This window comes from Dromiciops gliroides, chromosome 3 (assembly GCF_019393635.1).
Source record: "Dromiciops gliroides isolate mDroGli1 chromosome 3, mDroGli1.pri, whole genome shotgun sequence".
In the NCBI taxonomy this organism is placed as follows: Eukaryota; Metazoa; Chordata; class Mammalia; order Microbiotheria; family Microbiotheriidae; genus Dromiciops; species Dromiciops gliroides.
This window is the reverse complement of record NC_057863.1, coordinates 551057588-551074162: the sequence shown is the minus strand read 5'-3', so window position 1 is coordinate 551074162 and position 16575 is coordinate 551057588. Positions and strand designations below refer to the sequence as shown.

Here is a 16575-nt window from a genome sequence, read left to right as displayed (position 1 = left end):
AAAAAGGGCCATTGGAGATCCTGTGATCATATGCCAGGAGTCTTAAGAGGCCACTTTGTCCAGTTCCTTCATTTTACCCAAGAGAAAACAGGCCGAGGGAGGCCTGACTTAAAACATGGCCCTGTTGGTAGTCAATGAGAGAGCTCGGGTTTAAACCCAGGTTTTCTGACAAGATCCCGAGCTCTTTACATCAACCATGTCATGACGTCTACTAATCCAAGTCTTCCCAACTGTCCCCTATAAACTAAGGAGACTGAGGCTCAGGGAGGCCGCTGTGTCCAGTGTCACACAGTGAGTCAGTGTCCTCTGTCTGAAGCCACATTCAGTGTTCTTTCCACCACCTTGTGCTGCCTTCTCGGTTTGTCCACAATGCAATAGCCTGTTCCCTTTTCAGACTGGCTTCTTTGTGAGACCCTGACTTCCCCAGTCCAAGATTTGGAGCATAGAATAATAGAAGTGTAAGAATCTTTTTTTCTTGCCCTATCGCCTGGTGCTTGAAATTCAAGCTAAGGGTCTTTAGAGATCATTTACTTCTACCTCCTTTATTTTATAGTCAGAGAAATTGAGAGTCGGGATATTTGCATGCCTATCATAGATATTAGAACTGTAATATTCTAAGATGGAGTCCTTTACCTGAGTTCTGTGAATTTTTTTTTTAATTTAGAAAAGTCTATTTCAATAGATTTGTTTTCTTTTGTAGTTCTGTGTATTTTATGCATTTAAAATCATTATTCTGAGGTTTCCTTGGGTTTAATCAGATCACCAAAACAGTCCTCAAACAAACAAAATCTCTGCCTAAAGAAACCATTTTTGTCTGATCTCCCATTTTGCCAGGGAAGGAAACAAGTGTTTAATTTATTTATTTTTCCAGATTGCAAATCTTCCCTCCCCCCCCCAATATATCATTAAACAATTCTCAGTTATATGTAAATTTTTTTAACATTTGGTTTTTAAAATTTTAAGTTCCAGATTCTCTCCCTCTTTCCTCCCTCCTTGAGAAGGCAAACAATTTGATATATATATTATACATGTGAAGTTATACAAAACATTTACTTATTAACCACATTACAAAAGAAAACACAGGCCAAAAAACTTCCCCAGAATAAAGTTTAAAAAAAAAAAAAGCTCTAATTCAGATTCCATCAGTTCTTTCCCTTGAGGTGGATAGCATTTTTCATCTTTGGAATGGTCTTGGATCATTCAATTGATCCAAGTGAAGTCATTCATAGTTGATCATCATACAATAGTGCTGTCTTTGTGTACAACATTCTCCTGGTTCTGCTCATTTCACTTTACATCAGTTCATGTTAAGTCCTCTGGGTTTTTCTGAAAGCATTCTCCTCATCATTTCTTATAGCACAATAGTTTTCCATAAAATCATTTACCACCATTTGTTCAACTATTCCTGAGTTGGTGGGTACCTCATCAGTTTCTAGTTGTTTGCTACTACAAAAAGATCTGCTATAATATCTTTGTACATAGAGGTCCTTTTCCTTTTTCTTTGATTAGGTTTTGCTGACTCAGAGAATAGAGCCCTTTGGGCCTAGAAGAAACAAGCATTTATTAAATGCCTACTATGTGTCACTGTACCAAGAGCTTTAGAAATATTGTCTGATTTGATCCTTAAAACAACCCTGTCGGGGCAGCTAGGTGGCACAGTGGATAAAGCACCAGCCCTGGATTCAGGAGGACCTGAGTTCAAATTTGACCTCAGACACTTGACACTTACTAGCTGTGTGACCCTGGGCAAGTCACTTAACCCTCATTGCCCTGCAAAAAAACCAAAAAACAACAACCCCCCCCCCCCCCCAAAGCCCAACCCTGTTAGGTCGGTGCTTTTTTTTTTTTTTGATGAGGCAATTGGTTAAGTGACTTGCCCAGGGTCACACAGCTAGTAAGTATTAAGTGTCTGAAACCCCATTTAGTAGGTGCTATTATGATCTCCATTTTTATAGTAAAGGAAACGGAAGAAAACAAAATCTAAAGATTGCTTCAGGGTGTCACAGTTAAGTTTCTGAGATTGTATTTGAACTTAGCTCTTACAGGCCCAGACACAGAGCACTCCTAGAACTCCTAGTTCCTAAGGGAGAAACTGAGGCACACGATGCCTCTTTCCAGTAGCCATGGGTTGAAACCTTTAATGCTAACTCTCACTTCTGTAGCGCTTGTGGGTTTACAAAGTACTTTTCTGAGGGTGAGGTAGGTAGTACAAAGATTATTTTCCTTATTTTCTTTGATAAGGAAACTGATTCTCAGATGAATTGCCTGGTGTCACTCAGGTAGTCAATTGGAGCTGAAATCTGACCTTGGGTCTTCTGACTCCATTTCAGGGGTTCCTTATAAATCAATCAGCAAGCCTTTTTTCTTTCTTTCTTTCTTTTTTTTTTTTTTGGTGGGGCAATGGGGGTTAAGTGACTTGTCCAGGGTCACATAGCTAGTAAGTGTCAAGTATCTGAGGCCGGATTTGAACTCAGGTGCTCCTGAATCCAGGGCCGGTGCTTTATCCACTGCGCCACCTAGCTGCCCCAGCAAGCCTTTATTAAGCCCCTACTATGTGCCAGGCTTTGTGCTAGCAGCTTGTTGTATGGCATGGGGAAAAAAGAGGTGGCTTTGGGGTCAGAGGACATAAGTCTGCCACTTAACTACTTGTGGGATCCTGGGGTGAGTCCCCCAACCTGTCTGGATCTCAGATCCTCATCTATAAAATGAAGGTGTTATAGTAAGTGACCTAAGGTCCCTTCCACTTCTGGACCTTATAATTCTATTATCCCATATGGTCCAGGTACAAAAGTGAGACAGTCTTTCTCCTCAAAGAACTTAAATGCTACTTGCACAATACAGAAGAGAGAAGAGTCACAGCCAAGTTTCTGCTGAATGAATTTAATCCAAAGACTATTTTCTTTCCCCTGTGACACTGCAGTTTTGAAAAATACAAATAGTCAGCAAAGTCTTTTACTTTTAAATATAAAAACATCTGAGAGACAGGAGCCAGTTGCTGACATTGCCTTTTAGTTTAATTTATTTTATTTCTTAATTCATAAATCCAAAACTATATCAATTTTTCTAATTGCATAAATTTCAAATAGTTCCTAGTAAGGCACTAGCATGTTCCTGACACTTTCTCAGCTTCCCTTCCTTTTCCTAATTTAAGAAAGCAGCCCGTGGTCCCTGCTCTTAGAGGAGGCTGTGGCTGGTCATGTGAACTTGGGAGTTCCGAGCCACAGTAGATGTAAAGTCTATTGGGTGTCCTGATTCACAATACCTACTGGGTGTCCGTACTAAGTCTAGTTTCAATATGGTGAACCCCTATGGGTGGGTCACAGGGCTGCCTGAGAAAAGGCGACCTGGCCCAGGTGAAATCCATGAGTGGCCTCTAGTTGAGAAAGACAGAGATAGAGCCAGAGAAACCAAAATGACCCTGGTAATCATTTCCTTTATTTTTGCAAATCACAATCAGTTTGGACATTTTCTCTATGTGGGTATCCCCCATTTTTAAGAATACTTGAGTTTTACTTAAACAGTTAATTGTGATTATTAAGATCACAAAACAAAATTCATCACAGAGATTCCATTACCATTGAATTTTTCTACCACATTTAATTACTGGATTTTTTATACACACACACACACACACACACACACACACACACACAATTTTTTAAGGAAAGATATTCCACTGACTCAGTATTTGACCTTGGGCAAGTCACTTGCTCTTTCATCTGTAAAAAGATGGGGATTCCACTATAGTTGTCTTTATGGTCCCTTCTAGCTTGATCATTATATATTTTAATACCCCTTCTGGCTCCAATATATTTTCTGTTCTGTGCTACCTTCCAAATTCAGCATGCAATGGTTCTTCATCTTCTCCAGAAAGTAAGGGTCTCTACATTTGAATTAAGGCTCAGAAGGTTCCCTGTCAAAATGTAATTACCTAGAAGGTGCGATGAATTAAGTTCAACTCATTTTCTGAGCATGAACTGCCATGCATGACCCAATGCTTAGTGTTGGAATATGAATATGAAAACCATTTTTTAAAAACAGTCTAGTGGAGGGTAAATAACCTTGTACACAAATAAGCTTGGTATTAAGTAGAAGGTGATAAAGGTAAAGGAGAGAAAATCCAAGGAGGGAGAGACACTGTCACTTTCAAACTGAGGAAGTAGGAGGGTCACAAGGTTTCACGGAAGAGGGGGTGCTTGAATTGGGGCTTAAGAGAAAGCAGGGCTTTTGTTGTTGTTTTGGTGAGGCAATTCGGGTTAAGTGACTTGCCCAGGGTCACGCAGCTAGTAAGTGTCAAGTGTCTGAGGCTGGATTTGAACTCAGGTCCTTCTGACTCTAGGGCCAGTGCTCTATCCATTGTGCCACCTAGCTGCCCCCATGCTTCTTTGTTTTTAACAGGTAGAGCTATGGAAGGATTGGACCCAGCTTTTGGTTGCAATAAGAATAGCTCCCTTCTCCTTTTCCCTAAAGGTACGCCCACATCAGAGACATCTGACAGGGTACAGGTTATTATTATGAGTGTACTAGGGCAACAACTGCGTCTTACTCCTCTTCATATCCCCCATTGGGTCTTTAGAACCTTTGGAAGGCTCAGGCAGGTAGAGGCTTCTGAAGCAGGTACATCTTTAGCAGAAGGAAGAAGGCCTCAGTGGGGTTTTTTTCTTTTCTTTTTGTTTTTAAGCATATTTTTATTAATATTGCTTGTTTTTTATATCACCTTTATTTCCAAAGATGTCCTTTCTCTCCCTCCTTTATCTAAAGATGCATCCTTTGTAAAGAAGATTTTTTTTTTGAGAAAAGCCAGCATAAAGCATTTTATTGCAATAATAAAACTTCAAACTCATATGTGGTGGAGGGAGAGTGGGTGGTGGCAGTTTCTCTTACCAAATCACTACACAGGACAGCAAAAGAGTGGGAGTGGGAGAGAAGGAAGGTAGGGGTATCAGCAGTAGGGGAGCTGAGCATCAAAAACAGGAGATGTTGAAGCTGTTATGACCAGCATCAGTTTTGTTTTTTTGGTTTTTGTGGGTTTTTTGGGTTTTTGTGTTGTTGTTGTTGTTTTTTTTTTGTAGAGAACTCGCAAGGATTTCCTATGACAATGACTGGGCTTTCATTGTGTTGAAAATTTCTACAAATGGCACCTTCAATTTAACAATCAATTCAAGTTCTTGGAATTTAGGTAGTTGTGGAGCTTTGATGGCTACTGGAGATTTAAAAAGTCCTCCAAATCCATTAGAAAACCACAGGATGGGGAAAAAAAGTCAGGCATCAACAAAGAAGGTTTATATTGACCCGAGTTGTCCTGTAGATAAGACATCAAGTGACACATCCAGCACTGCATTGAAAATATCTGCTTTCAAAAGGCACAGGTTAAGAGGGGGGAGGGGAAGGAGGGTTGGGTGGTTGAAGCAGCTTCTCCTTCCCCACCTTCATTTTGGACAGGATGACTGATATGCTCCAAGGAAATCATTCGACATGGAGAATATGTCAACCCTCAAGAGCTCCTTGATTTGCTATGGCTTTACAGCAGCAGCAGCACCAAAAAAAAAAAAAATCCTTTTTAATAGATAAATTTCATCCAAAAAAAATAAAAGGGACAAAGATTTTCTCTGCCCAAATAATTCCTATTCTAAGGTTAACCCATCTGTGTGCTGTTAATGCTTGATCATACACTTAATCTTAAATCTATACCCAAAAGATTTCAATTTAAATCTAGACCCCCAAAACAAAAACAAAAAGATGAATGCCTTAACAAGTTGAGGTTTATGGTGCATAGTTTAGAGACAACACATGTACAAGGAGGAGGAGTTGGAAGCAAAGCCAAGTGATAACACATTCAGGTATATGTTTATACAATGAATGTAGTGGAATATCAGGGAAGAGCTCCATAGAAATTCATGTGCATTGTTCTTGAAGCTGAGACTCTGGATTCCTCCATGTGTCAAATTCAAGAAACAGGGAGCTAGAGGAAGAAATCATTCCAATTTTATAAGTTCCACATCAAAGATGAGAGTAGCATTTGGTGGAATGATGCCTGGGTGACCAGTGGTACCATAAGCATAGTCTGGAGAGATGGTCATTTTTGCTCTCTGCCCCACACTCATCTGGGCAACTCCTTCTTCCCAGCCTCGAATCACCTCCTGCTTGCCCGTCACATACTTAAAGGGCTTTTTTCTGTCACGGGAGGAATCAAACTTTTCCCCATCTTCAAGCATTCCCGTGTAGTGCACCACGCTGGTCTGGCTGCGCTTGGGGAAGGTGCGCCCGTCTCCGGAGGAGATGGTCTCCACCTGCACTCCCATCCCAGCCGGCCTTAAGCGGGGTCGGGGGTCGCTGCTCCGCAGGGCCTGGGCACAAGCCGAATCGAGGAAGGAGCCAGGCGGGTCTAACAGAGGCGCTGCTCCTGGAGGGCAGAAGGACAGACTGGCTTGAGCACCAGCCCAGGCAGCTTTTCACCACTACCCCAAGAAGATTTTTTTTTAAGAGGACAAAAAGTAATTCATCAAAATCACTCCACATATGTACTATGTCTATTAGTGTGTGGAGTATACCCCACCTCTGTAAAGAAGGGAGGAAAATTTATTTTCTCAGTTCTTCTCCTGGGTTGCCTGTGTCAATCACTATTCACTTCCAGTTGTTGTTGCTTCTGAATATTTCTAGCCAATCTTTATAACGTTAGGGGCCCTTGAAGCTCCTCTTTTCTTTGTCTAAGTTAGTGAAGTCTATTCCTGTGACTCCTGGTAGAAGGGCACTAAAAATTTTCTCTTTGCTTGCACCAGAAGGATCAGAGTGTGTTAAATGCATGAAAGAATGAATGAAATGGTCAACCAATAGGCATGAGTTGGTTTATCAATTAGTTTACATTGTCCTAAGAAGTAGGATTCAGAATTTGGAAAGGTTCCAATCCCAAAATGTTGAGAATATAGATTGTTCTATCAGAGTGCCTGGAACTGGGCAACTAAAGGGTGAGATTTTTCCAAGAGAGAGATGGAAGACAAGATGGAGGTAGTGGAAGGAATGCTGCATTCTGAGTCAGAGGTCCTGGGGGATTGAATTCCAGGTCTGCTACCTATTTTTATAAATGGATATGGATATAGACATAGATATGGATAGAGATAGATATGGAGAGAAAGAGATAGATAGAGATAAAGATAGATATAGATACAGATATAGAAAACAAATATAGATAGATTTAGATATATTTACATACACACACACATATATGTACTATATATGTAGATATGTGTGTATCTCTATCTGTGGACAGAATCACTAACTCTTAAGGCCCTTCAGTTTCCATTTAAAATGCTGAGTCAGTGCCTGGTGTGGAAGACTCTAGGGGAAAAAATGACTAAGCTCATTCTAAAGGATGTGCTGAGGCCCCAGGTAGAGAAAGGATCAAACCCTTTCCATTTCCCTCCTTTGTTCTCCAACATTTGTAGAAAGACACAGACACCCATTAGAAGAACAAACTCGCCAATCCCACCAGGCTCTGGGGAGAGCAGAATAAGATGGACCATAAAAATGGTCTCCTCTAACTCCCCTATTTTACAGAGGGGGAAATGACTTTTTTTAAAGAATCGCTTTGTGGAAAGAATGCTGGGGTCAGATCCTGGTTTCTCTTCTAACTAGCTGTGTGACCTTGGGCCAGTCATTTAACTGCTCTGTGAACCTCAGCGTCCTTCCAGGTAAAATGAAGGGAGTTTGGACTAGACAGTCCCTGTCATAGACTCTCAGAATCAGAGCTAGAAAAGAGTTCACCTTATCCAACCCAGACCTAAACTTGAATCTCCTTGCTGAGATACCCAGCAAGGGGGCTTTAAGGCTCCAGTTGAAGATCCACCTTCCCCTGCAAAGAGAAACTCACTCTTTCCCAAGGCAGCCCCTCCCAGATCTAATGGTCCTTGACAAGCCCAGTGACTTCTCCAGTGTCACACAGGTTTGTAAGCAGCACAGCCAGAATTTTGAACCTAGCTCTCCAAATCCAATTCTCTTTTTTTGCATTGTCATGCAATGGAATAACCATGGTACATGAGGACTCTTGGCCTACTTTCTTTTTCAGAGTTCTGGGACTTCTTACAAGACCAGCTGAAGTATTGAGAAGGAAGCATGCTTTTTGTGAGGCAATTGAGGTCAAACACTTCTGAGTGACTGGGTGCAAAAGTGGGTGGCATGCTGATCAATATCCAAAATATCTCCCCTATAAGAACTTGGCACCTGATATTCCCATCATGAGCCAGTCCCCTCTCTTTAAGGACTTTAAAATTCATTTGAACTGTATTGTTTTGGGTTTATTTTTAGTCGATAGTTGTGTCCACTTAGTGAACCCATATAGGGTCCAACTCTTCATGACCCCTTTTGGGGATTTTCTTGGCAGAGATACTGGAGTTGTTTGCCATTTCTTTCTCCAGCTCATTTTACAGATAGGGAAACTGAGGCAAACAGGGTGAAGTGACATACCCGGGGTCACACAGCTAGTAGTAGTGTTGCCAGGGAAGGTTAACACATTAGCAGAGCCTTTGCTGTTGTTTGGTAGAGACATGGGTGCAATGACAGTCTAGATGAGCAACATTGGATGAATGATGCCTCCTCTGTGGGCCTTGGTTTTCATTTCTTATAAGGGAAGAAGTTGGACTAGATGATTTCTAAGGTCTCCTCTTGCCTCAAAAGTCCACATGACAGTCATCTATCTTTGTGAGATGATTAATATTGCATGTACAAAATAAAATATGCGGTGTCTTCATAAGGAGTTTCTTGGACTCACTGTACTGTACCTGTTTCAAGGACCCATCATGGTTTCTTCATGATGATACCGGTTCTGGATGATAGATATCCTATAGCTTGGGAGCTTTTGCTGAGAAGGGCCCACTTAACACTTGGCTTTTGACCATGTCTGTTTGTCTATCCTTCCTTCCTTCCACCTACACATCCGTCCGTCCATCCATCCATCCATCCATCCATCCATCCATCCATCCATCCATCCATCCATCCATCCATCTCCCCTGTAGCTTTTCCACTTCCTTCTAGCTCACTGGGTATCCCCCATATCTGAGACACTTACCCTCCTCCTCTCCATCTGCTGGTTTTCTTGGCTTCCTCAAGTCCCAGCTAGTCTTCTCTTCTGCCAGAAGCCTTTTCCAGTCCATCTGAATGTGACACTACCCCCAGTCTATCCTGTCTGTCTATTATTTGCATATTGTATTCCCCCTTTAGACTGTGAGCTCCCTCAGAACAGGGCCTGGTTCTTTCCCCTTTCATTGTATCCCCCTCTAACTCTAAACCCAGTGGTTTTTTTCCCTCCTCAGTCTTGACCATCATCTCCTCCATTCTCAAGAATGAGTGATTCTATTATCTCTTGCAAATCCCACTTGAAGATTTCTGATGCCTCCTGATCTCTGACCTAAATCCTCATGTAATTTGTGCCATTCTTGTTCCGTCTTTTACTCTCAGGGCCAATCAGTTCCCCTCCCATCTTCCTCTTCTGGGACTAAGCAAGACTCATCTCTTCCCTTCCCTCCTTGCCCTCCTCTAGTTTATAAAGTCTTTCATTTTCCTGGAATCTGGCCAAGTTTTCTGTGTTAGTTACAGATGAACTCTTTGCTGTTGACTTTTGATTGTTACACTCCCAAGCACTGAGTCACTGTATAGTAGAAAGAGCTCAGAATTTGGAGTCAGAAGATCTGGGTTCAAATCCCCCGACTCAAAAGTTCATGTGAGAGCAGTTAGGCGGTGCAGTGGATAAAACGACCCTGGATTCAGGAGGAACTAAGTTCAAATCCGGCCTCAGACACTTGATACTATCTGTGTGACCCTGAGCAAGTCACTTAACCCTCATTGCCATGCCAAAAAAAAGAAAGAAAAAAAGGAAGTTCATGTGACCATGAACAAGACACATAAACTTTTAAAGCCTCAGTTTCCTTATTTGTAAAATGGGGATAATAATGGTTAATGTTTTCTAATGTCAACAGAGAGAACACACTGAGCCAGAACCCTGGGCACCTGTCTTCTTCTCATCCTGTCTCTTACACTCTTTAGAGGTGGTGGCAAATCACCACTTCTCTGACCTTCAGTTTCCTCATCTACAGATTGAGGAGAATAATAGTGGCAGCTAGGTGGAGGAATGGATAGAGCACCAGGTTTGGAGTCAGGAAGACTTATTGCTGAGTTCAAATCTGGTCTCAGACACTTCCTAGCTGTATGATTCTGGGCAAGTCACTTAACCTTGTCTGGCTCAGTTTCCTCATCCATAAAATGAGCTGGAAAAAGGAATAGCAAAGTACTCCAGTGTCTTAGTCAAGAAAACCCCCAAAAGGGGTCACAAAGAGTCAGACACAACTGAAAAATGTGACAGAACTTAGCCTGCAGATTTGTTGCAATATTTTACAATTTTCTGGTCCACCTCAATAGTAGTGCTTTCCCTGGCTGAATTCCATCTTTTCTTTATCTTAGATGTCCGTAGTTTTCTGCATGTTGTCTGTTAGACTGTGAGCTCCTTGAGGGCAGGGACTCTGTTTTTAGCTTTGTATCCCTAGCACTTAACACAATGCCTGGCATACAGCAGATGTATGAATGCTAGATGTAGAAATGTCAACTATGATACTTCTTCAGGAGACACTTCCTGAGTGTTTTATTCCTTTTATTGCTATTTGGTCTCCTTCCTGCCATGCACCACCTGCATCAGGAGCCTTCTCCTCTGCTAGAAACTGATCTAAGGAAAGGCTTTAGCAATGCAGCTAGGCCAAGGTATAGTGGAAGGATGACATTTCTTGTTTGTTTGGTTTTTTTCCTTTTAAATAAATATAGTTTGTTTTTAACATTCATTTAAAAAAAGTAGTTCCCAATTCCCTCCCTTCCTCCTTCCCCTCCTCCACCCACCGAGCAATGTGATAGCAATTACACATGTGAAATCATGCAAAACATTTCCATATTAGCCATGTTGCAAAAAGAAAAAAGTGAAAAAAGGATGATTCAAAATCTTCAGGCAGACCCCATCTCTTCTGTTTCTGGAGATGGATCGCATTTTTCATCATGGGTCCTTTGGAATCGTCTTGCATGAATGATGACATTTCAAAGAGCTTTACTTTTGAGGGGCCCAGTATTGGCATTTGAACAGGCATTCAGACTACTAGGGAAGCCTTAGAGATCTCTGGTCCAATCTCATCATCATCAAGGATGTGCTGGAGCCAGGCTGAACTAGCAGGGAAGGTGCAGGAAGGGGGAGCCAAGGCTAGGTCCTCTCCCCCTTAGCCCCCCACATCCTAGTGGAAGCCAAAGACCCTGCCTCAAGCTTTCAACTGCCGGTTTTATTTTTAGGCCTCACTTCTCTTGCCAGTTTCCTGTTCACTGCCTAGCGGGAAATCTTTTCTTGGACATCATCTACCCATTTCCTGGACTCTTTCCTCTCAGTATTGTTCAGGTTTGGGGATGAATCAAGTCAGCAGTTTGGGGAGGGGGGTGGTGGTGTTTGTTCTTTAACACTCCCTCTCCTGTTTCTTCCCCACCCACCCCCCTTTTAGGGAAAACTAACTTTCTTTGTGGTTCCTGAGAGGAGGGGGGACACTGGACAGCCCTGGGGCCGTCAGTCTCTGAGGCAGAGCACAGATGTCTTTTTGTGTGTCGAGGGTGTGTGTGCATGTGAGTGTGTGCGTGTGCGGTTGCTCCCCCTTCCTCCCCCTCCGCCCCCCACTTTCCCAATGGATACTTTCATTTGTTGGCCGGATGGCCTGGCATGTGCTAAAAACAATGGAATGGAGTTGACAGAGATGCCTCAGTGACTGGAGAGAGAGAGAGGCAGGAAAGAGGCTGCTGGTTAGTTCCTCTTTTGTCTCCACTGCTCCTGCTCTGTCCTCAGCTCTGCCTCTGATCCTGCCCGGAAACTCTTTGCCGACCTTTTCAGAGGAGCAGAGCAATGGAAGGATTTTTATATATATATAGTGGTGGAGACATCCTTGGGCTTGCCATCAGAAAGTCAGGGTTCAGGGCTTGCCTGTAGCACTTGCTAGCCGTGTGACCTTGGACAAATTACTTTACCTCTCTCAGCATAAATCTTCTCACATAACTTTCATCACCTACTTTGTATGGTTGTGAAGAAGGTGCTTCTTAGCTCTTGAAGTGCTAAACTAGCTAGATGGCACAGTGGATAAAGCACCTGCCCTAGATTCAGGAGGACCTGAGTTCAAATCCGGCCTCAAACACTTGACACTTAGTAGCTGTGTGACCCTGAGGAAGTCACTTAACCCTCATTGCCCGCCCCCCATCCCCCCCAAAAAAGGGTGCTCAAATAGAAACCAGATCCCGGCTAACTGTATATTGACTTAGAAAATCACAAATTAACACTATGTTGTATTTTTATGCATTTCATTAAATATTTTCATTTACATTTTAAGCTAGTTCTGCTCTTAGGAGTATTATGGACCCTGTACTGGACACTTCTGCTATAAAATGTAGGACTTGGAGTCAAGAAGACCTGCCTTTGAATCTCGCCTTAGACATGCTGGCTGGGTGATCCTGGCCAACTCTTTCTTGACCTCAGTTTACCCATATTTATAATGGGGTTAAAAACAGCACACCTACCCCTCGCTGACTTGTTGCATGCTGGGATTCAAAGTGTCGCTACGCCGGGCACCAGTAACCACCAACCAACTTGCTGTGATGGCTTTTGAGTCCAGTGTGGTGGAGCTCGCCCAGTAGGGCCATGTATAGCTGGATGGCATTGAATAAAAGAGGGACTTCGATTCACACACACAAAAAAAAAACCCAAACAAAAACCCCCAGCACACCTTAATGCACTATATAAATGTGAACTATGATAATATAATACTACTATTATTTATTTAGAATATTATCATTTTAGGAATGTGAATTGTTATTTCCTACCCAGTTATCTGGACCACTTAAAGATATCATAGTAGCAAAAATAAACATAGTAAGAGTTCAGAATGCCACGGTGGAAACAGTGAAGGGTCTGGAGTCAGACAACCAATGTTCAAATCTCCTTCCCCTTCATGTGTACAACTACATATATAGGTGTGTTTAATAAAAGATCACCTTCTCTCTCTCTCTCTCTCTCTCTCTCTCTCTCTCTCTTTTTTTTGGTGGGGCAATGAGAATTAAGTGACTTGCCCAGGGTTACACAGCTAGTAAGTGTCAAGTGTCTGAGGCTGGATTTGAACTCAGGTTCTCCTGAATCCAGGGCTGGTGCTCTATCCACTGTGCCACCTAGCTGCCCCCTCACCTTTTCTCTAATGCTTCTAAGGTACAAAGCACTCTGTTCAGCACACTCCTACAAGGCAGATAGTACAAGTGTTATTAGTCCTATTTCACAGTTGATGAAACGGAGGCACTGAGAGCTAGGATTCAAATCCAGCTCCCCTGACTCCATGCCTGATAGTCTTTGAACTGGTCCATTTGACATAGAGGAGGTGACTGTACTCTCAAAGGACAGGCTAACAGAGCCCCAACTAGGGCAAGGAAGGCCTTGGTTTTGGTCCTGGTGACAGCCTGTGTCTATCATCCACAGATCAGCGTAGTTTAGCCCAGAGGACCTGTCACCAGACTCCTTGTGTTTCAGCTCAGATAGATTTGTCTTCCAGTGTGGGATCTGTATTGGGCAAGGAGGACCCACCTAATGAGTCAATCCAAAAATCATTTACTAGATACTTACTATGTTCTAGGCACTGTACTGTTAGGGATGTAAAGGAAGACAAAAAGCTCAGTCCCTGCCTGCAAGGGGCTCACAGTGTGGTGGCAGAGACAATATCATGTAAATAGGTACTTACATATGGAAGGTAATCTCAGAAGGGAAGGCACTAGCAGTAGGCAAAAGTGGGAAAGGCCTCCTTTGGGATTTGAGCTGAGTCCTTTTGAATCAGGGGGTGCAAAGGAGGAGTTAGAGCATTCCAGGCATGAGGGCAGTCAGTAAAAAAAGTGCTGTGACTGATCTTTGAATTTTTAAAATATCAGTAAACGCAAATAAACTTATGGAAAGTGTTCTTTTCCTCCTTCCCTCAACTCCCACTCCCAGGCACCTCAACCTCAAACCCTGGAGGTATCATTTATCTATCATCTATCTATTAATTTACTGAAATTATTATTATTATTATTATTATACCTGGTCTCATTTCTCTGTTTTTGGAAGGTGCTAAAATTCATGCCTGCCCTTTCAGCCTCATAGGGTTGTGGGTGAGACTCCAAATCAATAGACACGAGAGCATTTTGGAAGTTGTAAAAGTACTACATAAATATGACTAATAATCCTTTAACAAGTTTTGTTGAGGATCAGCATCAGTTCTTGGCTGAGGGAAGAGACAGCTTCATGACAATCAGGGGATTGGATGGAAACAGACAGGAAGCCCTCTGTAAGCCTTGGTCAGAGAGCCTTGCCCTCTTCCAGCCGCCATTGACTGCAGGCCGTGGGAGGAAGTATGGGGAGCTAATTTCCTCTCACTCTAACCCCATCAACTTCCCTAGATCCTTGGTGCCATGACTGAGGGGGAGGAGAGGCATGTGTAAAAAGCTAGTTCTGATGCAACCCTCATGACCTCTGAGCCGCCATTTCCTCATTTGTGAAATGAGAGTGCTGGACAAGATGGTCTTCAGAGTCCTATCTACCTTTAATGTGATGTTCCTAGGATTTCTGCTGAGCTTCCTAGAAGCAGCCCAGTTACCAGACTCCTTCTTTGCCTCCTTCCAGTATTTCATGGTGGGTTCGCATATCTTGTAGGGATACATCTCTTTGATGTGCTATTCATGTCCCTGGGTGTTAATCAGATTCTGGGCCAACTGGGCCTGCAAGACACAACCAAAGAAGGGCCGGTAACTGTCCATGACCCTGGGTCTCAGCTTTCTTATCTATTAAAAAAACAAAACAGTGAGTTGGACAAGATCCTTCTGGGTTCCTTCTAGTTCCAATCTTGCGACAGAGACAGCATGATATATGGAAAAGGTTCTTCCTAGGCTTGGAGCCAGCAGATATCTGGGTTTGAATCTCATTTCCAGTGCTTAGCTAGCTGCATTAGTATGGCTGTCACACTTGGGTCCCTTTCCTTATTTGTAAAATGAGGGGCATAATACCTATAGTCTGCTGCCTCCCTTCTAAGGTTGTTTAGGTAATTAAACGAGATAATGGATATATAAAGTACTTTGTAAATCATAAAGTACTATCTTGATGCTAGCATTTATTTATTTATTTATTCATTTGTTCATTCATTCATTCATTCATTTATTTATTTTTAGTGAGGCAATTGGGGTTAAGTGACTTGCCCAGGGCCACACAGCTAGTAAGTGTTAAGCGTCTGAGGCAGGATCTGAACTCAGGTACTCCTGACTCTAGGGCTGGTGCTCTATCCACTTTGCCACCTAGCTTCCCCCATGTTAGCATTTATTTAGTGTGTGCTTAATTATGCAACATAGTGGATAGAGGGCCAGCCTTGGGATCAGGAAGATCTGGGTTCAAGTCCTCTCTCTGACTCTGTAGTTCTGTGACACAGGGCAAGTCACAGTTTTTCACTGTCCTATGCCACTCTCTCTGTCTATAAATTAAGACTGAGTTGACAGTTTGAAGGGGAAGGGAGTTTCTACACCAGGAGTTCCTTATGTTAAGGAAATCAGAAATCCAGATCCTACCACCACCACCAAATAACTTCTGCATGAGAACTGACATTAAAGAGGTGATTCTGAAGGCCTCAGTGATTGGGAAAGGAAGTTGACTAGTTATGTATTGAGATCAAGGGATAAAAGTCAGATGACCCCAAGTACTATACTGAGTGCTATACTTACCTTTCTTTTTTTTTTTTTTAGTGAGGCAGTTGGGGTTAAGTGACTTGCCCAGGGTCACACAGCTAGTAAGTGTTAAGTGTCTTAGGCCGGATTTGAACTCAGGTACTCCTGACTCCAGGGCCAGTGCTCTATCCACTGCGCTACCTAGCTGCCCCCAAATCTATCTTATTTTATTTCATTTTTTCATTTTATTTATTTATTTTTCAGGGCAATGAGGGTTAAGTGACTTGCCCAGGGTCACACAGCTATTAAGTGTCAAGTGTCTGCTGAGTGCTATACTTAGAGGCAGCCAAGAGGCACAGTAGATTGAGCACTAGGCCTGGAGATACTTACCAGCTGTGTCACCTTGGTCATGTCACTTAATCTGTTCTTCCCTCAGTTTCCTCAACCTGTAAAATGGGGTTAATAGTAGCACCTACTTCCAAGGACTGATATGAGGATAAAATTAGAGAATATTTTAAAAGCCCTATACAAATGCTAGCTAGTGTTGTTATTACAATGATGTTATTCATAAAATATTAAAAGAAGCAGTGGAAGGCCTCTGGCTCCTCGTACAGATCTTCTCAGGAGAATTGGGGGAAATATAGATGAACATCACAGAGAATAAGAAAGGTTGCTATCATTAGCGGTGGAGATGAATATATCCATAGAGAGCCCACCTTTCCAAAGCACTCTCCTCTGGACAGGGTCATGCATATATTCTTATATCAGATGAGATAATATTTGTAAAGTATTCAGCACAGTACATAGTAGGTACCTAATATATGTTTGTCCCCTTTACCAACCTGGGACTAGAAC

General features: G+C 42.5%; 2 protein-coding genes across 2 annotated transcripts in view; one reads left to right on the top strand and one right to left on the bottom strand.

The window, feature by feature from the left end:
* GAB2 (GRB2 associated binding protein 2) overlaps nt 1–16575 on the top strand; it is a 251707-nt gene that overhangs the window by 88291 nt on the left and 146841 nt on the right. The gene's annotated exons all lie outside the window — the stretch shown is intronic.
* Nucleotides 5976–6302, bottom strand: LOC122747011 (peptidyl-prolyl cis-trans isomerase FKBP1A-like). Its single transcript, XM_043993205.1, has one exon. The coding sequence runs from the start codon at nt 6300–6302 to the stop codon at nt 5976–5978; it is 327 nt and encodes a 108-aa protein (XP_043849140.1).

Bases quoted from the DNA above. Each gene is read 5' to 3' on its own strand.
- LOC122747011 (XM_043993205.1), bottom strand. From the start codon at position 6,302: ATGGGAGTGCAGGTGGAGACCATCTCCTCCGGAGACGGGCGCACCTTC.